The sequence below is a fragment of the Adiantum capillus-veneris genome, chromosome 3 (genome assembly GCF_014529385.1).
Source record: "Adiantum capillus-veneris isolate H3 chromosome 3, ASM1452938v2, whole genome shotgun sequence".
NCBI lineage: Eukaryota > Viridiplantae > Streptophyta > Polypodiopsida > Polypodiales > Pteridaceae > Adiantum > Adiantum capillus-veneris.
The window spans coordinates 172,695,175-172,721,092 of record NC_140933.1 but is presented as its reverse complement, the minus strand read 5'-3'; the positions used below and the strand labels follow the sequence as shown (position 1 = coordinate 172,721,092).

Below are 25,918 nucleotides of genomic sequence, written 5' to 3'. Positions count from 1 at the left end.
TGTCTGCATTACTCGTGTGTATTTGCCCTAATTGTGTTTCGATATATGTATACTTGTGTTTTAGGCGTATTTGATTGACAATTGTCTTGAGTACTTCTGTGATTACTAATATGCAACATGGATTAGCAAGGTAGTTAAGGTTGATGCTTGATTAGTGTGTACATCTTCTAATAACTTTCCTTATGTATGCAAGTTCTTTCCTTATGTCTAATCAGGTGTGTTTTAAAGGCTTGGTTAACCTTTGCTTTCTCTTTATCCTACTGGCTTCTTGCACTCTCTAAGAGTCCCTCTCACCAACCATCTTATGAGACTCTCATGTGATGCCCCCATGCCAGCTAGGTTATTGTCCTATCCCTCCAAGTTGTAACTGTCGGGATTCACCGCATTCGAGGCTGTTGAAGAAACAATTGAGGAGACTCGATAAAGGTACCATTGAGAGCACCACGTGGAGGGAGGGCTCATACTCTACTCGAAGGCCATGGAAGCAAACTGAAACTGAAAATTATGCCTCAAGTATTTGATGGATCACACCAATGGCAAGAGAGGACATGAACACAAGGCAGTGGGAGTTGTGAAAGGGGAAAAGGCCAATGTGGCCTTTGGTCTCAAAGACCACATTGGCCTTTTCCAGATATCGATATTATCTGTTTGTGCACAATCTCACATCTGCCATCTTGCTCAAGGAGCCAAGGGTCGGTGCCATGCAATGCTCAACAAGAAAGAACGGAGGGTCGCAAACTTGGAAGCAAGTTTACAGTGACAATGCTCTAATAAAACTTTGGCAAGATATGATCTCTCTCTCTCTCTCTCTCCCCGCCCAAAATTAGGCACACCTTAAAGCCCTCACATTGTTATTCATGCCAACCACTACAGCCTATGGAACCCAATGACAAGCACCAAACTGTGATACCTCTTCACATATTACTATCATTATATACTTCTAGTAATAGGAATAGAGAGTTCATTTCAAGCCTTTTTGTAAAACATTTCTTCTCTTTCATTGAGCGCTAAGGTGATTTTCTTTCAAAGCTACTTTCACAAATCGAAAACCTCGAGAACAGCCAGGCAAACCAAGTACTTAGACCATCGTACCTATGACGACGGCAGAAATATTGATGTAAAAGAAACTGAATGAGCATATACATAATACAGCATACATAGAAAGGGCCCCAATATGTTGCTCTCACAGGTTACCTCTCTAAAAGCCAACTATTAAACAAGATAAAACTACTGGCTTTTATCAAGCAGTGATAACTATGAGCACACAGATGTCCACTACATCTGTAGCCAAATATTGTACATAAAAGCCTCTTCCCTATGCATAATCTCTGACTGTACACATTGATGACCGGCAACTTTGCGTACTGCAAAGCTCATGGAATGCGATGGTTGACAAAAGGTTTTTGCGAAGTTTCCTTGGCATATGTGACGATCGTTTTTGGCATGAAGACAGCTATGTGAAAGGCCTACAGTGAGAGACTAGAAAAGAGTAGATCCAACTCCTCAGCCTCCGCATTCGATCTTGCCTGCAGATCACACATTTATCTTTAGCTGATAATAACAATTGATATGGTTTAACATATACATAATGCATTGATTATTAAGTAGATAATGACAGATCCTCTCTCTTTTCTTTCACAACTTCCTTTTATTCTATCAAGATCCATAGCACCATCATCATCACAGATGAAACAGAGTGCAAAAATGCTACTTCAGATATCCATGCAGCCACTTTAAAATTCGAAGCCAAATAGAAGACTAAAAGAAAACAGCATAAGAGAAAACGCAGATAGAAGATGGATAGAAAGTTAGTGCTCAACATCAGTAGCCACAAGCAAATACTCATGAATCCTACGGCTAGGGCAGCCCCACGACAAAATAAACCCCCGCCCCCCCCCCCCCCCCCCCAAAAAAAAAAAGAAAAGATAGGGCACCCTACACCAAGCTCATACTGCAAGAAACAATAAAAGACAATTGTTGGGCTGCTTCTCACTGCTACAAGAGACTGCTCCTGATCCAAGTGGATCCAGGTGTGCAAAAAGTTAAAACAGCCTGTAGTAGACAGTCTGATCACCACCAAAATTGGAGTCATTCCTAACTCGTATAGTAATACCAGAGTCTGAACCTTTGGCATGAGTGTTTTTGAGACTGTTGTTAGCACCACAAGATGCAGAGACCCTCCCGACTCTGATCATCAAGGGCTTCTGCTTGATGCTCCACTGGGAAGATAGATCCACTTGGGGTGAGTTCAGGAAGTAGACTGAGGATCCAACCTGCTTCCTATACTGTGAGAAAACTCTTTGGGCTCTCTCTCTCTCTCTCTCACACACACACACACCCAAGTGTGGTAGATTGGTTATGTCATTTCCCTCTTGAATAACACGTCTTGAGTTCAACTCTCCTCGTCGGATAGATCTTTAAGGTCTCTTGGAATAGTTTCCTACGACATTAAAACACTCTTCTTCTCGGGTGTGTGTGTGGGTGTGTGCTAATAAAAGGAGGAAAATGGTATGACCTTTCTATCAACCAAGTGTGGTAAATTGGTTATGCCATTTCCCACTTGAGTAACAGGTCTTGAGTTCACTCTCCTCGTTGGATAGATCTTTAAGGTCTCTTGGATAGTTTCCTACGACGTTAAAATACTCTTCTTCTCGGGTGTGTGTGTGGGTGTGTGCTAATAAAAGGAGGAAAATGGTATAACCTTTCTATCACCCAAGTGTGGTAGATTGGTTATGCCATAATCCATTTCCCTCTTGAATAACAGGTCTTGAGTTCAACTCTTCTCATCGGTTAAGGTCTCTTGGGATAGTTTCCTACGACGTTAAAATACTCTTCTTCTCGGGTGTGTGTGTGGGTGTGCGCTAATAAAAGGAGGAAAATGGTATAACCTTTCTATCACCCGAGTGTGGTAGATTGGTTATGCCATTTCCCTCTTGAATAACAGGTCTTGAGTTCAACTCTCCTTGTCGGATAGATCTTTAAAGTCTATTGGGATAGTTTCCTACGACGTTAAAATACTCTTCTTCTTCTTCTTCTTCTTCCTCTCTCTCTCTCTCTCTCTCTCTCTCTCTCTCTCTCTCTCTCTCTCTCGTCGGATAGATCTTTAAAGTCTCTTGATATGGTTTCCTTAAAATTATCTTCTTCTTCTTCTTCTTCTCTCTCTCTCTCTCTAGAGATGTCATATCTACATTATTGTGTACAGAAATCCTCACAGATGCTAAAAGAAGCCTGGCTCGTGGTGTACAAAACTGTATACATGGCCATAGAAAAGTAGAAGGCCTAGGAATAATCACGTTATACATCAATGTGCTCATGTGATGAATGAAGTAGAAACCACAAAGGTGGAACGTACTGCCGCTGTATTTGACCTCTGCTAAAGGTGATAAACACAGCTGATATGCACCAACGTCAAAGAAAACACGTCTCCGCTCCCCCGCTACCCTAGAGGAGCCAACTGATGTATTCCCTGGACTTTGAAGAAAGTGGATAATGTCAAGCCAAATCCAGGTGAGCGCCTCCTCTAAGCCAATGGTGCTGCAATATGAACTTCAAGGCAACGAGACTTCCAAACATTCCACAAGGTGATCTCACTATCGTGCAAAATATCTCATCTTTGGATTGTGGATCACCTTGTCTGGCTATCACCCGGATCATGCTCAAAGTGGCTTGATCATATCCATCTGTTGTCAGCATGAACACACCCTCATAAAGCAAATGTTCTCCAAGAAGGTGCATGAGCCAAGACATTGCACCCCACGTACTGTACACCGGATCTACTAAACAGAAGTGTAGACGCTCTCCAAATGGCATAGGAAGCTTGAAAGATCCATAAGCAATGATTGAGGGACTCAATGAAACCGGCTTGTAGCCTTACTAAAGGGCGGTAAAACTTTACCTTTCACCCAAAACTATGTCATCTAAATTTCCCTGCACTTGATGACACAAAGAAACTTCACAAATGAACCTGCAACTAGAATTCACCACTTCAAAACAATTCATGACTTGGTAGCTAGAGTGCTTTCAAGTAGACAATGACACCTTGCTGGCCCCAAAGACCGGTGCCCCTTGCGATATTTTTTTATTCAATTGCAAACAAACGACTCGAACACTTACACCCAACTCTCACCAAGCTGTCCAAACCTATCAAGGGCTGAAATTGCAGGTTTTTGACGCAATTTTGGTAACATAATGGCGCCAAAACCCCTGCAGGTCAAAAGTATACAACCAAGACGGATCCCTTGCATTTTACAAGCTGTAGGTCAATTCCAGCATGCTGTAATTTCCTGTTTTGGTCACTGTCACGTGCCCAAACCCTTGTATAACCACACCAAGGCTTCCTTGGTGTTATCTTGCAGTCTAGGTGTGAAACCCTAAACCTGCAATAAACACAGCAGGTTGTAATTCTCTGTTTTGGATCGTTTTGAGCGGAGCAAACACGATTATGCATGTCTTAGGAGCTCCCGCACGCAATTGGACACTTCCCATTTGGTTTCAACAAGTTTTCACACGAGAACTCTTCGTTTTCGCAACTTGTCGTGAGGAAGTAGCAATTAGCTAATCCAGTTCCTGTTCAGAAGGCTCTTGCCTTGGTAAATGCGCATAAAACCCACAGTATTGTACATGGTCATTTGAGAAGCCCAACTAGTGGGGCATTACCATATGTGCAAAGAGGAGAGAGGAATGCACGAGAGCAAATGATCGCCCTACATGAGACGAGGGAAGAAGGCAAGCTTCCCATTAAAGCTTCAAACTTGACAATCCACTCAAGCTGAAAATGCAACCCTCTCTCTCTCTCTCTCTTGGGCGCCCCCAACTGGGAATGAGCCTTCTGGATGGTGTGTTGGCTTGCAGGTTGCTCTCCTACTAACATGTGGCCAGTTTGCCGCTTTTGGTTTAATTCTTAACCCCCTCCAACTTATGAAGTCTTGTCACAAGGTCTAAAAAACTTTAATTGAGCATGGCCATTTCTCTACTAGTCAAATTTCAGTGCCGATCGGCCCAACCATCTTGTGGCTGCCTGGCCTTGACTTCTGCGGGTGAAACTCTCAACCAACAGCCGTTTCACATTGGCCATGCAATGTCCAAGCATTTGTGATTTCAAAAAGAGGGTTCCAAAAATCAAGGGAACGAAACGAACAAATAAAGTTAGTGTTTGTCACGGTCAAATCCCGACAATCACCCCCTCTTGAAATCGCAAACGTCTTCGATTGCATGAATGCTATACATGCCACAAATAATTTGGTGTGATTAGCACCCATTTATCATCGCATGTATTCGCAAGAATGACTATCAAACATAAGTACAAATGACTTAATGGAATCTTCACACTTTTGTCATTTCTGTCTATCATAGAAGTAACATTTGTCAAGCAATGTACACTTCTATTGCACTAAATCTGTGTGTACATGAGAAGTGCTAGATCCAACATCACCCCATTTTTTAGGATGTGTCAAAACATTTGATCTTTGCTCTATTGAAGTTATATGCGTTAGGAAATATGTGGGTTGTAAACCGTAGGCTTCAAGGTAAAGCTACATACGTCTCTACCAATTCATTTTCTTTTATCCACTTCGCATCCATAGGTGGATAGTCCTTGAACTTCACCAAAGATCTTTTTAATGACATGAAATGGACCATACATTCTGAAAGACAACTTAAGACACTTCTTTCCGACTTGGTTAAGACGTTGCTTCATGATCCTTAAATAAACCCAGTCCCCTTTCTTGATAGAAACATTTTGACGATGCTTGTTAGCCCATCGTGAGTAAGATTCCTGAGCCTTGCTTAACCGAAGCTTCATACTCTCAGAAATCCAATCAAACGACTGACTTTCAGCATTGGCATCAGGCATTTAACTGACCGAGCGAGTCAAAAGTGACTAGAACAGACGGCCAAGAGCTGCCTCATACGGAGTTCTACCAATGGCAGAGAAATAAGAGTCATTCAAAATTGCTTGAACCAATGGGAGATAGAGCTCCCAATGAGACTGTTGATCATGCACATATGACTTCAAAATATCAAAAGCTAACTGAATTTAAATTTCTGCTTGACCATCTAACCATGGATGAAAAACCGATGAGAAATTCAACTTAGTGCCAAAATTTTCAAACAGTGCGCGCCAAAAATTGAATGTGAACTTAACATCCCTATCTGAAACGATTGACTTTGGCAAACCACAAAGGGGGTACCAATGCTTTATGAACAATAATGCTACATCTTGTGCCGTGACTGTGGCCTTACAAGGAATCAACATGCAAAATTTGTTGAAACGGTCAACAATTGTCAAACATTGAGTGTTCCTTGAATGCAAACTCGATGGAGGGTTAGTCACAAAATCCATAGAAATATCCTGAAAAGGTCCATCGAGAATAGGCAGCAAGAGCAAGAGGCCTTGCTGCTTACCCCGAGAAGTTTTTACCTTTTGACAAATGGTGCACTGTGTGACATAACGAAACACATCCTTTCGCATTTTAGGCCAATAAAAGAATCTTTCTATTTTTTCCAAAGTGGTGTCCATTCCCCTGTGCCCACTTGTGAGAGAGTCATGAGCATCGTGCAATATGACTGTCCTAAGAGAGAGCAACACACATAGACGGTGACGAAAATACAACAAACCTTCATAAATGAGATATGCTAGGCCCTTGGGAAGCAAGAGTCTGCAACCATTGCTTACCAAACTCGGAATCTGCATACTGGTTCTTCATGCTGTCGAAAGACACACCTTGAAGAGAAACTGTGGATCTGGACTCAAGAGCCAGGATCTGTCCTTTGCGACTTAACCCATCTGCAAACAACAGGGTTAGCTTTACCAGGCACATACTCAATCAAACCTCCAAATTGCTCAAAAAATTGTGACCACCGTACTTAGCGATCACTCCAATGTGCACTAGGTATAGATTGGAGCCACTTGAGGGCTTGATGATCTGTGCAAACTGTAAACCCTCTACCATACAAAAAATGGTTCCAATGCTTGAGAGAGTGAATGACAGACAGAAGTTCTTTGTCATAAACTGAATAGTTCTTTTCTACACTATTTAACTTCCAACTAAGGAATGTGTCACCAACGTGTGACTACTATCTATCCTTTTTGTTGATTTCTTTCTTATAATCTATTTACTTTCACTTTTTGGAAACACCCCTCGAGAAATCTAACTGCCCTGCATTGCATAGCTAGTGTGGAACTGTCCAGAGAGAGTCCAGGCCTGAGGACAAGAGAGCACTAAGGTTGGACAAGGACTATGGTTAGCTAAGTGGGGTCATTGACTAACCAAAGCGAATCCTTTGCTACAGAGGTTATATTTCAATTCTGGATGTGGCCGCAGTGTACAAAGAGGGTCAGATGACCTAGAAAGATACAATGGCAGCATCTCCTAAAATTTAGGGAACTGCTATTCTGAGACCTGAAAATGTGTTGGCGTCATTACCTCCGGAATGACAAAGGGAACATTTTCTTACTCTGCCGTGAAGTCAACTGGGCAACCGGTTGGGAGATTTTTAGGCGGCAACCTCGAAACGGGAAAATGCTTGTAAATGTGTCAAGTGGCACCTTCTGGTGCACTTTCCTCATGCAACAAGAAGTGGCGCTGATTTTTAAGCTGGGAGAGGCTCATTTTCAGTTTTTGTCACAGGTTAAGAGCTATGGAGTGCTTGCTTTCCCTCTTATGCACAGTGCGGTGCCAGGAGTGATGCCCTGCACGCTACGCACTGCCCTCTCTCTCCCCTATGGCAGTATGTTATGCCCCACTAGTGGGCTTTTCATTTGACCAATGTACAGTTGTGTGGGTTCATGCGTGATTGCCGAGGCAAGAGCCTCTTGCACAGGTACTGAATTAGCTAGCAGCTAATCCCCCGCAGGTACAGGTGATTCGGAGAGATTTCACGCTCGAAATCTCGTCCGATTCAAAGGGCAAGTAGCCCTACAGGTGCGGGAGCTCGAGGACTTGCTACGGATGCGACCGGCACGCGAAACGGAGCCCGAAACAATAAATTACAGCCTGCTGTGTATTTTTGCAGGTTTAGGGTTTTGGCCCTAAATGGACCCTAATACCCCCAGGAGGTTCGGCGACGCAAGGGGACCGCTGTACAGGCGATCTGGCGCATTTTCAGGGCTGAAAACAGAGAATTCAGCGTGCTGCAGATTCTCGCCAGGTTTTGCAAAGTGCCCGTATGCGTCGGGAAAGTCATTTAATGCGTGGGAATACTGACTGTGAAGGGTTCTAGTACAGTTATGCTGCCGAAATCGGGCTGGAACAGTTGAAATTCAGCCGAGCTTGTGCGGGGCAGCTTGTAGGGAACCACAGCGTTTATTCCCTCTTTTGAACAATAAAGAAATACCGAAAGGGGCGCCTAAGTTAGGGGCCAATCTGGTGACGGTCTACTCATACAGGTGCAATCTAGCAGCCTGTATCCCTCTCCCCTTTGTTGTGTCTTGAAAGTACAGGTAGAATAGACGACTAATAATGGGTGAAAGCTAAATCAAGGTTTGAAGTAAAGTCTACTGCCCTTTTTGGATAGAACAGGCCGGTTTCATGGTTCCATCGACGGGATTAAATCACTTTTTCCCATAGAAGTGAGCCTTGGTCAGATTGGGCTTGAAGACACAGGGGATCATAGACCAAACACAGGGAATTGCAATTATGGCTGACAGACCAAACGATGTGACTGAAGAGGTTTCCTCTTCACAGGGTCAACAAACACATGAAGTGGGTGAGTCCTCAAGACCACCACAGACGGATGATGATATATTCAGGACCCAGTTGGCTACTGCTGTGGCTATGTTCACACAAGTAATGCAGAACCCGAGGTTTTTAGCCTTTCTGCAACCTCCTGTTCCGTCTCAACAAGTTGGGTCACTAGATCATATTCAAAAGCCTGTTAAGGCTCGAGCACAGGTGATTCATATTGCACAGTCAATGGAAACACCTGTACACTTGACGGAGAACATGCAGCCTCCACAACCTGTGCCTAAGGTGCAAGAACAGGTGGCTGAGATGCCAGTCTTTCAAGCTGTACCAGTTCAGCCCACCACCTTTCAGCAGCCTATAGCTGGTTCTAATGGGTAGGGAAGCAACCTACAGGCTATGCAACAAGTCTTCCCACCACCTTCAGTACACCCTGGCTATTTTGGAGGTGGATCGGTATTCCAGAGCATGGCTGGTCATGCACCTGGAAATCAGTTTTACACGCCAGGAAAAGTGTTCGGGGGTGCTCAAACGATGATGCCTAACCCCATGTATGGTGTCACGGGCATGCTACCAGGGTTTCAGAGCACTCAGGGCCAATTTGGGATGCCACAGGCAAATTTTGGTATGGCTGGAATTACAAATCAGCAGCCAAATATGGCGTTTCCAAGTCAACTTAATTGCGGTCAGGGAACACAAATGAACCCTAATAGTGTTCCCATGTTTCAGTCACTTCCATATGACAATTTAACGCCGCTGGAGAGGCCAACTCCATACAAAGAAGGTGGCAAAGGTGTGTCATTCACGACCTTTACAGGGTTTGATGACAGGAAGAAGGCTCTCTCATTCCTCCAGCAGTTTGACAAGGCCTATGCAGGGGGAAACTTTACAGAGGCTTCAAAGGTCCGCAAGGCAGCCACTTTCTTGACAGGGAATGCGGGACAATGGTGGACAACTTTATTGCTTCAAGGGCAAGCTCCATCCACATGGATTTACTTCAAGCAGATTTTTGCAGCAGCATGGTTATCTGATGACTTTGAAGCGGATGTCATGACAGAATGGCACCAGCTTAATGCTGCCACTTGCAAGAATCTGGATGATTACAATCGGAAGTTTTGGAAAGCTCTACTTCCAGTAACTTCCTATAGGTTTGTGCCATTGACAGAACAGATTGAAAAATACTGTTGTGGCCTACCCAAAGGATTGAGAAAGTACTGTACGAAGACCAAAGTCACTACTTTGACGCAGCTCATCGAGGTAGCAAACACTGGCAATGGTTTGCTCAAGGGAGAAGATTGTGAATTCAATACTGGCGTCAAGGAAGGATAAGCCAAGAAAAATTCAGCGGAGAAGTATGTTCCCAAGGAGGCTCCGAAAGTGACTCAAGAGCCAGCCAACGCAGGGAAAGGCAAAGCTTCATCTAAATCAGAAAAGGGACCAGCGAAGAAATGGAAAAGACGTTTTCCTCGCAAGTCGGAAGAGCAAAAGAAGGCCCTGAGGTCAGAGAACAAATGCTTCATCTGTGAGCAGCCTGGCCACATTGCTTACAACTGTCCTACAAAGAAAAGGCCAGCTGATTCTGAAGACAAGGAGGACAGGAAAGGAAAGAAGCCCATGGCTCGTCTAGTGCCAGATATGGTGGGCGACAAGCCAAATTCAGATGCAAGTGAGCTTTGCAGAGCATGGGGAAAGGTCAGGGATCAAACAGTGCTTATCTTCTTTGATCAAGGTGCCAAAGCCAACTTCATTTCCCCAGAATTGGCTTCAAAGTTGGGAATCAGACCTGAAGAGATGGGGTACACAGCAGAGGCAGGTTTGGCATGTCCTGGCCATACAGAGGCTGTGACACCCATCATTGGAAAGTTGCGTCTACATATCCAGTCCTATGTAGATGCTGAAGAATTTTACATCATGCCACTGGCCGGATGTGATGTGTTGTTAGGTATTCCTTGGTTGTTTCGTGTACAGAGAATCATGGATGCCTACAACAAAAAGATCACTGTACAGAGCAGGGGAAAGACTCACATTCTGGATGTAAAGCTTAAAGAGGAGTCTATTCCCACTGTATCAGCTTCTGCTACTACTTCTGTAATGAAAAAGCATCTTTCTGCGTACTTGGTTTTTGCACGTGAAGTGTCAGATTGTGATGAATCAAATTTATCTTTGCTAGATAAAGAAAGATCAATGTTTTTACAACAGTATAGTGACTGTTTCTCCGATTCATTACCGTCTCAATTACTGCCAGAGAGACCCGAGGACCATGCGATAGATTTGGTGCCAGGCAGTAGCCCACCAAATAAGCCTCCGTACAGGGTTAGTGCGGCTTAGCAGAAAGAGATATTGGGCCAAGTACAGGAGCTGTTAGAAAAGGGGCTGATTCAGCCCAGTTCATCTCCATTCTGTTCTCCAGTGTTGTTGGTGCAGAAAAAGGATGGCTCATGGCGTATGTGCATCGACTACCGTGCACTGAACAAGAATACCATCAAGAATAGGTTCCCTATACCTAGAATTGATGATATTATGGACAAATTAGGAGGAGCAGCTATGTTTAGCAGGATAGATCTAAAGAGTGGGTACCATCAGATCCGCATTAGATCAGAGGATGTGCACAAGACTGCTTTTAGAACGACCTTTGGCCTTTACGAATTTTTAGTGATGCCCTTTGGTCTCACAAATGCTCCTGCTACGTTCAATAGGATGATGGACAGAATTTTCCGTCCACACCAGCAGTTTGTTGGTACATTCTTTGATGACATGATAGTCTACTCAAAGAATGAAGAGGAGCATAGGCATCACTTGGCCATTGTGTTCAAAGAGCTACGCAGTCATAGGTTGCTCATCAATGCAAAGAAAAGTGAATTTTTTCTGGAAGAGATCCACTTTCTAGGACACATTGTCTCAAAGGATGGGGTCAGAATGGATCCTGCAAAAGTTGAAGCGATCAAGTCATGGCCAGATTTGAAGACGGTGCATGATGTCCGAAGCTTCTTGGGACTATGCTCCTATTACAGAAGGTTTATCCGAAATTTCTCTGAGATTGCTTCACCTTTACATGCTCTTCAAAAGAAGGCAGTCACCTTTAGATGGACACAGAAAGAGATTTCAGCTTTTAATCTCTTAAAAGAAAAGATGACTTCAGATCCAGTCATTGTGTTGCCAGATCTTAGGAAGTCATTTGTGGTCCAATGTGATGCTTGTGGTAGTAGCATTGGTGCAGTGCTAATGCAAGATGGCAGGGTAGTAGCCTATGAGAGCAGAATTTTGCAAGGGCCAGAGATGACCATGCAGGTCTATGAGAAAGAGTTACTGGCTGTGATTCATGCACTCTTAAGTTGGAAACACTACCTGCTAGGTGCAGATTTCGTTGTCCAAACGGACCATCAGACCTTGCGATACTTCTTGACACAGACAAAGTTATCTGAGAAGCATATGCAATGGGCAAATATTTTGTCCATGTTCCATTTTCAGATTGTGCATGTGGAAGGCAAGAAGAACGTTGTGGCTGATGCCTTGTCAAGGAAGCCACAAATTTCAGCTGTGTCAATTCCTTATCATCATGAACTTGATGATATGAGAGAACAGTATGCAAATGATGAAGATTTTGCAAGGGTCTTCGAGCAACTAATGGATGGACAACGTCATGAACACTATCTTCTTAAAGACGGGTTCATGATGATGCATGGCAGATTGTGTGTCACAAAGCCATTGCGACGCAAAGTTATGGAAGAGAGTCATGTCCCACCGTATGCAGGGCATCGTGGTATTGATGCTACAGTTAAAGCGGTTGAGACATTCTTCTATTGGCCTACATTGAGAAGAGATGTGGATGCCTTTGTGCGAGAATGCCTAATTTGCCAGAAGGTCAAGTTTGACAGGCAAAAGGCACCTAGGTTATTGCAACCACTACCTATTCCAGACAAACCATGGGAAAGTATTGCTATGGATTTTATCTTTGATCTTCCGAGAACGCAGACAGGAAACGATGGTATTTGGACCATCATTTGCAGATTCAGCAAACAGGCTCATTTTATTCATGTCAGGAAGAAGATAAAGCCAGATCAGATGGCACGCTTGTTTATGAGCAATATTTTCAAGTATCATGGCATGCCACAGTCGATTGTTAGCGACCGTGATCCACGCATGACAAGTTTGTTCTGGAGAGGCTTGTTTGAGAATATGGGCACCACGCTCAAATTCTCTTCGTCATTTCATCCTCAAACAGATGGGCAGTCAGAAGAGGCAAATTCTACTGTCCTAGATCTGTTGAAGTGCTATGTGTCAGAGCATAAAGGAAAGTGGGAGCAGTATCTGCCATTGGTGGAGTATGCATACAATAATACAGTGCATTCATCAACTCGCAAGGCACCTTTTGAGATAGTTGAAGGTGGCAAGAAAGTTCCTCCCATACTGCATACAAAGGACAAGATATTTGAAGCAGATAAGTATGTTCAAGACATGGATGAAATGTACAAGAAGGTCAAAGTGGCCTTAGAAAAGACTCAGGCAAAGCAAAAGAAAGCAGCTAATCGTCACCGTCATGAAGTGGTATATTCACTTGGTGATTGGGTGCTTTTGCGCTTTGAAAAGGCAAGGTTAAAGAAGATGAAGGGCAAGGAAAGATTGTTTCCAAAGCTCAGCATGCGTTACTATGGGCCTTTTCAAGTGTGCGACATAATCAGTGATGTTGCATATAGGCTGAAATTGCCTGACAGTTGGAAGATTCACAATGCGTTTCATGTGAGTCTTCTCAGACCCTATGTGGGTGATGTGCCAGAAGATATGTCAGCTGAAGATCAGCCGGAAGTCGAGGAACTTGACGAGATCTTGGTCCCTGAACAGATTTTGGCACACAAAGAAAGGAAAGTGAAAGGCAAGGTTGCTAGGCGTTACTTAGTAAAGTTCAGAAACTATCCACCAATAGATGCTAAGTGGATGGAAGAAGGTGAACTTGCAGAGTCACCAACTGTGTTATCACTTTACCTTGAAGCCTTCGATTTGCAACCTACCTTGACCCCTTGAGTTTCAGAGCTGCATGGATTGTCAGTGTGACAATGGCTTTTGAAACAAATGATGTACATGGTATTTAAAGTGAGCTCAAATGAAATACCTGTTACATGAATGTTAGAGCTGTACACATTGTCAGTTTGGCAATTGCTCTTATGGAATGTCCAAAAGTGTGCTTAGTGCTATAGAAGTGAGTATTTCTTGTCAGTTTGTCAAGGATACAATAATTGCTTCTATTAAAGAGTACATGTGTAACTGCATTCTTAAACTGTCGGTTTGGGTATGCTCGAAAGTGTTACGGGATCCAACGTGTACTGTAAGACAGTGGCAAAATGTGCAGCTACCATTTTGTCATTGGAAAGTTAGTGACTCAAAGCAATGGCAGAGTGCGAAGCTACCACTATGTCATTGGGACAGGGTTCACACGCATGCAATACATGAGTCGACGAGGTGTTGAATACACCAGGGTTGACAATGAGCATGTATGTGTCGTACATGTGTCGACAAGTGTTGAATACATCAGTGTTGACTGTGAGCATGTACGACATAGATGCAAACGAGGACGTTTGAGATTTCAAGAGGGGATATGTCACCAGCGTGTGACTACTATCTATCCTTTTTGTTGATTTCTTTCTTATTATCTATTTACTTTCACTTTTTTGAAACACCCCTCGGGAAATCTAACTGCCCTGCATTGCATAGCTAGTGTGGAACTGTCCAGAGGGAGTCCAGGCCTGAGGGCAAGAGAGCACTAAGGTTGGACAAGGACTATGGTTAGCTAAGTGGGGTCATTGACTAGCCAAAGCGAATCCTTTGCTACAGAGGCTACATTTCAGTTCTGGATGTGGCCGCAGTGTACAAAGAGGGTCAGATGACCTAGAAAGATACAATGGCAACATCTCCTAAAATTTAGGGAACTGCTATTTTGGGACCTGAAAATGTGTTGGCGTCATTACCTCCGGAATGACAAAGGGAACATTTTCTTACTCTACCGTGAAGTCAACTGGGCAACCGGTTGGGAGATTTTTAGGCGGCAACCTCGAAACGGGAAAATGCTTGTAAATGTGCCAAGTGGCACCTTCTGGTGCACTTTCCTCATGCAACAAGAAGTGGCGCTGATTTTTAAGCTGGGAGAGGCTCATTTTCAGTTTTTGTCACAGGTCAAAAGCTATGGAGTGCTTGCTTTCCCTCTTATGCACAGTGCGGTGCCAGGAGTGATGCCCTGCACGCTACGCACTGCCCTCTCTCTCCCCTATGGCAGTATGTTATGCCCCACTAGTGGGCTTTTCATTTGACCAATGTACAGTTGTGTGGGTTCATGCGCGATTGCCGAGGCAAGAGCCTCTTGCACAGGTACTGAATTAGCTAGCGGCTAATCCCCCGCAGGTACAGGTGATTCGGAGAGATTTCACGCTCGAAATCTCGTCCGATTCAAAGGGCAAGTAGCCCTACAGGTGCGGGAGCTCAAGGACTTGCTACGGATGCGACCGGCACGCGAAACGGAGCCCGAAACAATAAATTACAGCCTGCTGTGTATTTTTGCAGGTTTAGGGTTTTGGCCCTAAACGGACCCTAATACCCCCAGGAGGTTCGGCGACGCAAGGGGACCGCTGTACAGGCGATCTGGCGCATTTTCAGGGCTGAAAACAGAGAATTCAGCGTGCTGCAGATTCTCGCCAGGTTTTGCAAAGTGCCCGTATGCGTCGGGAAAGTCATTTAATGCGTGGGAATACTGACTGTGAAGGGTTCTAGTACAGTTATGCTGCCGAAATCGGGCTGGAACAGTTGAAATTCAGCCGAGCTTGTGCGGGGCAGCTTGTAGGGAACCACAGCTAAATCAAGGTTTGAAGTAAAGTCTACCGCCCTTTTTGGATAGAACAGGCCGGTTTCAGAATGCAACTGGGCGGCCGTGCTGCTGAAGCACAGCGCCTATGGCGACATTGCTTGCGTTCATCCATACCTCGAAGGGGTCATCCCAAGAGGCAAGGATGAGACACAGTGCTTCTGTCATCGCAACCTTGAGAGCTGCGAAGCCTCAATGGCTGCTTCCGGAAAATCCCAAGTTGTCGGTGAGTCTTTACACCTTTCAAAACATCTGTCATGGATGCGGCAATGCGTGCAAAATTCTCTATCTACGAACTATATGCTTGATATAAACCAAGAAAAGAACGCAGTTTACATGCAGTTTTGGGTACATCCCAATTACGTACCTGTTCCAGAGTTACCGAGGAACGCCCCCTAGCCCCCGTCCCGACGTTCCGAGGGGCAGTTCCCTTCCCGAACGTTCCGAGACGTCCTGGAACGTTTGACGTTCCGGGTGGCCAGTGCAAACCGGAACGGCCGTTCCGGAACGTTCAGGAATGCCCCTGGAAAGGCGTTGACGGCTACAAACAAATTTGGCAAAAATTGAAAAAATTGAAGTAAATGTTTGGGCTTTGTTTTGAAGTGTGCAAGGCCTCAAGGACTCATAAAATGCACCCCCCTCCCCCTTTCTCTCCACAAGCTAATCCTCAAGGCTCAAGCTCTCTCCCTCTCACTCTCAAGATCTCTCCCTCTCAAGACTCACTCTCTCAAGGCTCAAGCCTTCAAGCTCTCTTCCTCTCCCTCCCACTCTCTCAAATCTCTCCCTCTCCCTCTCTCTCTCTCGAGTCTCTCCCTCTCTCTCTCTCTCTCACTCTCTCTCTCTCTCTCTCTCTCTCTCACATCATCATGTAGTCATAGCAAGGTTGAATGGTCTTCAAAACGAGTTTTTTGTGAGTATTAGAGTCAAAGCACTCTAATAATCCTTGTATTTAAACACAAGGAACTAAAAATGCACTATTTGGGTGTTTTTTATACCTCCCGTTCCGCGCCGTTCCCGTTCCGGTCCCCTAGCCGTTCCCCCGTTCCGCAGGGATCCCATCGCCGTTCCCGTTCCGCGTTCCGGGTAACTATGACCTGTTCTACCTTCGCAGGATCTAGCTTGACGCCTTTTGCAGAAATGATATAACCGAGATAAGTAACTTCAGTGAAACTCAAATTTCATAGCTGCAATGTACAACTGACACTCATCCAAACGGGTTGAACCCTTTTTACATCCTTTCAATGTTGTTCCTACGATGCAAAAAAAATGAGAATATCATCAAGAAAGATGAACACACACGCCAACCATATCGCCAAAACAGCCTACCATGAGACGGTTAGATGTACCCACGGCACCTGTCAATCCAAAAGGCATAACCACATACTCCCATTGCCCTTGCTTTGTGCGAAAAGCGGTTTTGTAGATGTCGCCTTTGAATACCCTTTCCTGATGGTATCTACTTTTGAGATCGACCTTATTGAAAACCTTTGTCCCATTGAACCTATTGAGGATATACTCAATGCGAAGCATCAAAAACTTGTTCTTGACGGTCATCTTGTTCAATGCTTTGTAATCAACACACAAACGAGACGCACCATCCTTCTTACGGACAAATAAGATAGGAGCAGCAAAAGGACTTACACTAGGACGTATGAATCCTTTGGCCTCTAACTTCGTGAGTTGCCGCTAACTCTTCTTCCAGAGTCTTGTTCAAACGGTATAGAGCCTTATTGACTGGCAGTGCCCCCTCTGTGAGTTCGATGCAATGGTCTTCCTGCCGCTTGGGAGGAAGACAGGGTGGAAGATCATCCTGCAAAAAGAGGTGCTTATACTTGGTAAAAAGCTGAATACCTGTATGGAGCCTTAATGCTCTGGGTATAGAGAGCCATAGATGAATGCCGCTTGTGCTCCTCTTCGTAATTAACGCTTCGCATGCACATGAGAAATGAGAGGTAAAGAATGCAGACCATCTAAAGACCAAAATCATATCACATCCTGAGAGAGGAGACACAACAAATTTTCTACGCAAGGAAGCTTGTTGAACAGTGAATAACACATCAAGGCATTCCTGCTGACACCTCGAGAGGATTTGTCTGGCTAATCTCTACACGGGCTCTCTCTACAAGAGAGCCACCAATCACATCATGCATATTGGCGGAATCAAACAATATGACAAAACGTTGACTCTTCACATGACCATAATATTTAAAGAGAGTCTCATCAATGTGTGTCAGAAACATGTGGAGACTCAGATTGGTTCAGTAAAGTGCTTGTGGCAGCTGCCGGTGCTTTGGGTTCTTTAGGTGGTGATGTCTTAGGACAAGCCTTCTTAATATGACCCTTGATGTGACATTGATAACATCGACCTTCCTTAGCATAAATGGCTTGTTCTTCTTCTTCTTTTGGAGTTCTGTATCCTCCTACAATTCCTTGTCCGGCTTTTTTATCCGGGGTTAGCTTAGGTTTAGCAAGTATTTTAGCTTTACCCTTAGATTCATTTTGAGAGTTCTTTTCCGAAGGATTAAAAGAATATTAGATAGAAGAGTTACCGTTCTTACCATTCTTACTGTTCTGTGGGTTCTGAGAAGTATGAGAGGTATTGTGAGAAGACTTGTGTTGCTAAATTGGCTTTATCTGACAGAAAAAATTATTTTAAATGAATTATTGTATTTATATATGAGAGGGTTTTCTCGCTTGGAACACTAGGAAAAATAATTATCAATGAATTATTAGAATTTTAAGTGAGAGGGTTTTTCTCACGGGAGACATCCGAGTACAAAGTATTCCTAGCAGAATATTTGTAAGGCCACCAGGAACTGGTACTTTCAATGCGTCACATCGGATGGGTGACAAGGAGCATCGGGAAGAAGTATTCGACCATCCGGGAACGGACATCTTTGATGCGTCATAGGATGGGTGACATAGAGTATCGCAAAGGAGATTGTATCGTAAGTTCGGTAGGAAAGGACTAGGTGATGGGTATACTTGAGGCGTCACAAGGTGGGTGATGGGTGCATCGGAAAGGGGATATGCATAGTCGAGAGGAAATTCCGAACTATGTTAGAATTGTGCACAAGGAAAAGCAAGCACTTGAATGAAGATGAGTCCATAGGAAATTGAGGAAAAACAGATGCTTTTTGAGAAAGCGGGATTGCTTTTCTGGAAAGCAAATGCTTTCCCGCGAGGAAGTTTATGTCTGCATTGCAACTGTGCATGTGATTGCATCCAGGGACGCCTGGGAAGTGCTGTGAAAGCATTGTTTTTAACCTATAAGGTTTTGTTGAGTTTTTGGACAGATTCAGGCCATTTTTAAAAAGGTGACCGGCCGTCCACTTTAATAAGTGGGCAGCTTATGGTTAAATAAAGAAATAAAAACCAGCTAGCGATTTCTCTCTCTCTTTTTTGAGTAGAAGAGCGAGGAAAAAAAAAACGAAAAACGGCCACGATCTCTACGCGAGCAGCATGTGCTCTGCTATCTTTGCCGTGGCCAGGGAGCTATAAAAGCATCACGCCCTCTCCTTAGGGAGAGGACCAGTTTTCGCGAGGAGGAGATACTGCTGCAGATTTCAGCCGCAAAGAAGACGTTGCCGGTGATGCCCATGGCTGCCCCATGTGTACCAGATGTCACAAAGACCCAATGCAGGTCCTGCGTTATTTTAATCCTTTATGTCACTTGAGGCCCCATCGGACGGGGTCCCCATAAGTTGGTAGGACTTCTTCTGTTACTTGCTCTTCTTAGGGTTTAGGCCCCTCGGCCGACATCTACAAGTTGGCTCCATTCTTTAGGGCTTTGACACGTCAACAGTTTGTTACATGGGTCATCTACCAATCGAATTTTTTTTCTACTGAACGGAATGAGATAAACCAACTTCCTTTTCAAGAATTGGACGGGAGTTTGTTATACTCTCTTGAGCGCCGTTTTGCGCGCAAGGATATTCTGACACGAGAATCTTTATTTGAGATGTGTTCGGTAGAAGGAATTTGAGTTTCTCAATGGAGAAGAGGTTTTCTGATAGTCGTTGATCATTAAGTACGCTATGTGCTTTTACCATTATAGTAGCAACTTTTGGTTGCGGTATATGTTTCTCCATGAGCAGGTCAAGTAGAATTTACACGCTGCTGGGATAAATTCGAACTATTATGTTCGTAAGAGTATAACTCGCCAACCGTTTTAAAATGGTAAGAATTACATTAACCCCATATGGGAGAACATCATTGAGATCTACAACAGGTTCGCCCTTAAGTGGGCCGAGTTTGAACTTATGTTCACAGAATGGTCTGGCTAGAATTTTATTTGCCTAAGATTTTGCGAGCAATTCTAGATGCTTGTAAGGTGAAACGTTTTTTTGATGGCCTCCGTAAGGAAGAGATGCTAATGGGCGTCATGAAAACACTGGTGGTGGTAATAACTCGCACGAGGAAAAGATTGGAAGGAAGTGCCACCGTGCACAAGCAATCTTTGGGGAGACTTCCTATCTGTTGGAAAGACGCGAATGACGAGTTCTTACATGGCTTGTGAGTTTGATAATTGGTGAAGGATATCCTCGAGGTACTAGAGGAAGGACATAAACCGCTAAGGTAAGTACTGAATTATTGAATTTTTGTTTAATTTAATTTTTTAAATCTCTTCTAAGAAACGACTAGCTCAACTCATCATTGAGCAAGATTTGAATTTTCCGGTTTCTCCCCGGCACTTCAGTTGGACCTCTACATTTGAGGACTAATGTTTATAAGTGAGAGGGATGTTGCTAAATTGGCTTTATCTAACAAGAAAATAATTCCAAATGAATTATTGAATTTATAAGTGAGGGTTTTTTCGCTTGGAACACCAAGAAAAACAATTCTAAATGAATTAGTGAATTTTAAGTGAGCGTTTTTCTCACTAGAGACTTCCGAGTACAGAGTATTTCTAGTGCGTCATTCAAAGTAATGACGGGAGCACTGTGAAAGGGAATCACTGTAAGGCCACCAGAAACGGGGACTTTTGATGCGTCACATCGGATGGGTGACAGGGAGCATCGAGAAGAAGTATTCCACCATCCGGGAACGGACATCTCTAATGCATCATAGGATGGGTGATAGAGCATCGTGAAGGAGATTGTACCATAAGTTCGGTAGGAAAAGACTAGGTGACGGGTATTCCTGAGGCGTCACAAGGTGGGTGTCGGGTGCATGGGAAAGGGGATATCCATAGTCAAGAGGAAATTACAAACTGTGTTAGAATTGTGCACACCGAAAAGAAAGCACTTGAATGAAGATGGGTTCAGAGGAAAAACAGATGCTTTCTGAGAAAGCGGGATTGCTTTTCGGGAAAGCAGATGCTTTTCCACGAGGAAGTTTATGTCTGCATTGCAACTGTGCGTGTGATTGCTTCTAGGGACACCCAGGAAGTGCTGTGAAACACATTATTTTCAACTTATAAGGTTTTACTGAGTTTTTGGGCAGATTCAGATTATTTTCAAAATACGCCGACCACCCACTTAATAAGTGGGCAGCCATCTGATAAATAAGGCAACGTTCTCTCTCTCTCTCTCTCTCTCTCTCTCTCTCTCTCTCTCTCTCTCTCTCTCTCTCTCTCTCTCTCTCTCTCTCTCTCTCTCTCTCTCTCTCTCTCTCTCTCTCTCTCTCTCTCTCTCTAGCAGAACAACGCAAAAAAAGCAACCAAAAAAAAAATGACCGCGATCTCTACGCGGGCAGTAGTGCTCTACTATCTTTGCCGTGGCCAAGGAGCGATAAAAGCATCACGACCTCTCCCAAAGAAAAGACCAGTTTTTGCAAGGAGAAGATGCTGCTGTAGATTTCAGCCGCAAAGCAGACGTTGCCAGTGATGCCCATGGCTGCCCAATGTGTACCAGATGTCGCCGGGACCCAGTGCGCGAGCTCCGTCGCGAAGAAGGGCCTACGGAGCGTGTTTCCATCACGACAAGCTGCTGTATTTCTTTGTTTTCAGCCCATTAACGTCGTAGACACGGCTTATTTACGAGAAGGAACCCAAGAACACACCTCTTTTGTGTGTAGGATTGGAAGAGAGGATTTTCTATGTAGAGATCTCTTCCAGGGAATTGCTTTTCGAGAACCGAGTTGCGTTTCAAGCGTCGAGATTTTGAAGGTAACGATTTTCATGTTATAAATTCTAAGTATTTGTTTGCATGTGTACTTCCTCTTAGTGAGGGAGTAGGAGCAGAGGAAGGCATGAGCCTCTACAAGAGAAAAGCGCTCTAAGGAATTAGAGCCAGATCAACCCAAGGGTTTCGAACCCGAGTTTAGGAAGTACATCCACGGATCGAAGAGAGGTAGTCTCTCAAGTTGTGATCCAAAAGTTGGGATTCCCAAGTAAAGCGGAGTTATTCTACAAGAAGAGGACTCTGGAAACAGAGTTGGAAAAAAGTTGCACGGATGCCATGTCCTAAGTCTGGAAGGTGAGATCCAGAGGCGAGAACCTTGGTTCTCGAGGATTTGGAATAAGGAACGGAAGTTCCTTGGAATAGGGTTTTACCCTAGGAATAGGAAGCCGAGGCTTCCAGGAACCATCAAGTCTTATTCTAGAACGAACGTGGTAATACATTCGTTCAAGTGCTTGTATAGACTTCTCCTCAGTAATAAAGATACTATTACGGGGAGAGGGCCAGCCCATCTTCCGGTCCCCAGTACTGTGTCGATCTTCTCACTCTATCTCTCTCTCTATCTATTTCTCTCTATATCCTCTTGCTTCAGTAATTAAGTGATAAATTTTATTTATCTGAGTATATTTTATATTGCTATGCGCTCCCGTTTGTGACACACCCGACCCTGAGTTGCCAGGTAGGTTGTTCTAGTCCTTGCGGGATTCGTCGACTAAATCCATGTATGTCACGATAAGAAGGATCGGATTCTCCGCAGAAGGAAAATTGATTGAAGCTCTGATACCACTGTAACACACTTGGACACCCGAAGTCGAGAATCTGGCACGACACACGAGAGAATCACTTAAGGACGCTTCACAAATTTTATCACAATTCAATAGAAACGACACGGCCCTGTGTAGTTCCGTGCCCAAAGGTATTGGCCCCAAAGTCTAGCACCCCTTTCGGTATTTATTTTTATATTAATGCTTGAGCAAAGTACAAAGTCCGAGGGTCCAAAAGCAATACATGAGAAGCTTAAATGTCTGAGGTTCCAAAAGCCAGAGCTCTCAATAGTCAACGCAAATCACGGATTTCCGTACGGCCTGCCATACCAACAGGCCAACGCGTTTTACGGGCATTTGTACAGCTGTCCACGTCAACACTCCACGTGATTTGAGTTCTTTTATTTATTTTATAATCCTAATGTCCCCAAGGGCCCCATCGGGCGCGACCCCATAAGTTGGGAACAACTTATGCAATCATTTTGTCCCTGAGGTCATGCCACGCCATCATTTTGTAACAGTTGTCCTCATCAAGCTTACCTTTACCTTTGTCCTTTTGCCAGCTCTTGCCTTTGCCTTTAAATGTACAATCCCGAGACAAATGACCACGCTTTCCACAGTTATAACAACAGCTTCACGACTTCCGATGCAGCATGTATTGATTCATCGCTTATCAAAACTCGAACCTTGCCTTCGGAGACTAAGACAACTTCCTCTCATTGCTTCCTTCTCAATAAGAAAAGAGCTAAGAACATCAAAATCCCGCTTTTCTTTCGTGATTTGTAAGAGTAATGCCCTTGCCACTATCTTGTACTCCTTATGCAGCTTTGCAATTGCCAATGCAACTAACTGAGTACTAGTCAATGCACTTTCCATAGACGGGAGTTGACCATGGATGACCTTTGCCTTCATCAAAAAAGAGAGCATGGAAGTCGAGACTTCAACCTTGATGGAAAATAATTATTCAAGAAGGGTGACCCACATCATAGAGTCTTGATCAAACATATCTCCAAGTTTTGACCACATTTCACTGGTAGTATATAAAGTATGTACCGCGGGAGCGATTTCCTTAGTGAGTGCCTGAAAAATGGTCTTCGCATTACTTGCATCCCAATCGATGCATGATTGAATAAACTCGTAGTTTTTGAAGTCGAGTCCACCCGTTGCTGCCAGACCTCGCGGGTCTTGTCTCCACAACATGGCCCGTTCACAATGTCCCCCACGTGATCAATTTCCAATGAGCATAGTTGTCTTCTATGGGTTTGTCGCTTGCGTCCGAACAAGGGGGGCTATCGTGGGCTCGAGTCCTAGTCTGCGTCTCCGACGAGGTTTCCCACCAGGGAACTAAGAATCGCTACAAAAACTCTACATAAGAGTTTTTCAAAATGCTAAGCTAGAAACGTAGCAACCCCTTTTATTAAACCTTACAGCATTTATTAAAAATGCTACATGGAGTTATAAAAGAGAGTGCTCCACGCAGCTGTAGAGGGAGAAAACGCAACGCAGTCTTTAGCCAATCAACGAGAGCGGACCACAAGCCCTCTATGTTTGTCTCCTTCGCGATCACGGAGCGTGAAGCTTTGATACCATGTGAAATTCGCCATAGAGATAGAGAGAAAATGCACAAGAGAGAGAGAGAGAACCAACCAACCAACAATGAATTAGATAGACTATTACAATGGGATACTACTCTTAGGGTCTTAAATACCGCTCGCATGAATTGCACAACCAAGACTCATGATAGTCCATTGGATCACTTGATGCCCCACATATAAAGGGGCATGAGACACTAGTAAAACCTTTAGTTGTAACATGGTCGGTTTCAACAAGTTTTGACTCTTGAGAGTGGAACAATCCAAGTATTGTAACACTTCTCTCAATCCGGTGAAAACAACACATATTATTCACGGCCTACACATCACCATCAGTTTTGATCTTTCACCACCTTTACATGGACCACATCACATCAATTGAGGATATAACTAGTAGGGTAGAAAGACAAAGGATCCCATTTGCCAGCTCTATGAGGGGGAGCCAAAGACAAAAAATTAATACACGTTCAGCTATACAATGCACTACGATATTCATGGAAAATACCACCAATTAGATTTGGGAGGAATCTGGGTCGTTCCGACAGGTAATGCAATTTGAGGACCATATATGCTTGGGTTCTTCCTCGTGGAACTCCAAAGACACAGACAACCAAGCTGAAAGAGTGGAGATCTGAGCATGAGTAAAATTGTTGATGCCACAGGCGCTTCCCCGACATCAGCAAGGATACAAAATTCAAGGGTTTCATCTTCTAGAGGTAGTGACGCTTTAGCTGGACAAGACACCTGGTAGGAGACTCAAACATACAGATCAAAGCTATTATTGGAGGAAGATGTCAAGATATCACAATTAAATAGCCTTACCAACAGAGAGATCGTATTTTGGACTACAGGGTTGTCCAAAATATGATCTCTCTGTTGGTTACATACAATGAAATGCATCTCTTATCTAGGAGAAATGAAAACGCCAGCTTGAGATTTGTTATCATTTCTCCTAGATAAGAGATACATTATGTATGTCGTGTTTTGTTCGTTTATCAACCTTCGTGAGTGTTCGTGGGATCTTTGAGGTTCTCCTCCTCCTCCTCCTCTCTCTCTCTCTCTCTCTCTCTCTCTCTCTCTCTGCGCTTCTCCTTACGGTATACTCCACGATAAAAGATACACACTTTAGTGCCTTCTAATTGAAGGAGACGATGGTAGGAGTACCTGGGCGGTGAGTGAAAGAAGGTGGAGAATCTTGGTGAGCACACGAAGGCGATGCGTAGCATAGGCGCTGGAAGGTGGAAGCTGCTTCATGCGTTGAACTTCCGCCTCCACGACCTTCCTTCTACTCTGCTCTTCCTCACTCATTCCGCCCTCTGTTGTGTTAGTGTTCTCGCGCTCTCTCTCTCTCTCTCTCTCTCTCTCTCATGTTACATATTTATTCTTCTTCTTCTTCTTCGTCTCTCTCTCTCATGTTACATATTTTTATTGGCACTCCGGAAAAGGCAGAAAGGCATACTGGCCTCACCTTTTTAAGTGCCAGGGGTCCCAAAGCATGGGTCCAATGGCTCTTGTGCAAAATCAAAGACGTGCGCAAATCTCGGTCGTCGACGGATAAAAATTAAACTCGAGATTTCGAGTTTAGTTTTTATGGTGGGGTCCATAAAAACTAAACTCGGGATTTCGAGTTTAGTTTTAATGTCGAGATCTCGAGTTTACCTTCATATAGATGTGAAATCACATCTATTTCAACGAGGCACACACGGGTATGTTGGTCAAGGCATGTGTCTCCCAAGCTGATGACGAGGGTTCAAAACCTGGCTGGAAAAGCGAGACATCCCGAAATTAGACTGACCCAACATGCTGCCTATCAAATCGAAAGCTCAAAAACGTAGGCGGAGAGAGAGAGAGAGAGAGAGAGAGCATGATCTACATTCGGCATGCCAAGTTGAAGCTGCATGTTGTGTGTACT

The 25,918-nt window shown here is 44.1% G+C and overlaps 1 protein-coding gene and 1 long non-coding RNA gene across 3 annotated transcripts; both read right to left on the bottom strand.

The window, feature by feature from the left end:
• Positions 1–892: 892 nt before the first annotated feature.
• Positions 893–25,439, bottom strand: LOC147462195 (uncharacterized). Of its 2 annotated transcripts, XM_086509603.1 has the most exons (3): positions 25,171–25,439; positions 2,126–2,273; positions 893–1,526 (listed from the first exon to the last, which is right to left on the bottom strand). In XM_086509603.1, exons 1-3 carry the CDS (start codon positions 25,312–25,314, stop codon positions 1,504–1,506), a joined length of 315 nt encoding a protein of 104 aa, XP_086365729.1. In that variant the 5' UTR covers positions 25,315–25,439; the 3' UTR covers positions 893–1,503. The 2 variants fall into 2 exon arrangements, with proteins under 2 accessions (XP_086365729.1, XP_086365730.1); XM_086509604.1 differs by lacking the exon at positions 2,126–2,273 and having other exon boundaries at positions 25,171–25,400.
• On the bottom strand, positions 24,315–25,158 carry LOC147462196 (uncharacterized). Its single transcript, XR_015187684.1, has 2 exons — positions 25,007–25,158; positions 24,315–24,750 (listed from the first exon to the last, which is right to left on the bottom strand). It is a non-coding gene; the product is annotated as an uncharacterized LOC147462196 (long non-coding RNA).
• Positions 25,440–25,918: the final 479 nt, after the last annotated feature.

What these genes read in the sequence shown, in the direction of transcription:
- LOC147462195 (XM_086509603.1), bottom strand. Translation starts at nt 25,314, where the DNA reads ATGAGTGAGGAAGAGCAGAGTAGAAGGAAGGTCGTGGAGGCGGAAGTT. An exon ending in TTCTTTCACTCACCGCCCAG is followed by an intron (nt 2,274 to 25,170) that starts GTACTCCTACCA and finishes TATAGGAAGCAG; the next exon opens with GTTGGATCCTCAGTCTACTT. An exon ending in CAAAAACACTCATGCCAAAG is followed by an intron (nt 1,527 to 2,125) that starts GTTCAGACTCTG and finishes TGTGATCTGCAG; the next exon opens with GCAAGATCGAATGCGGAGGC.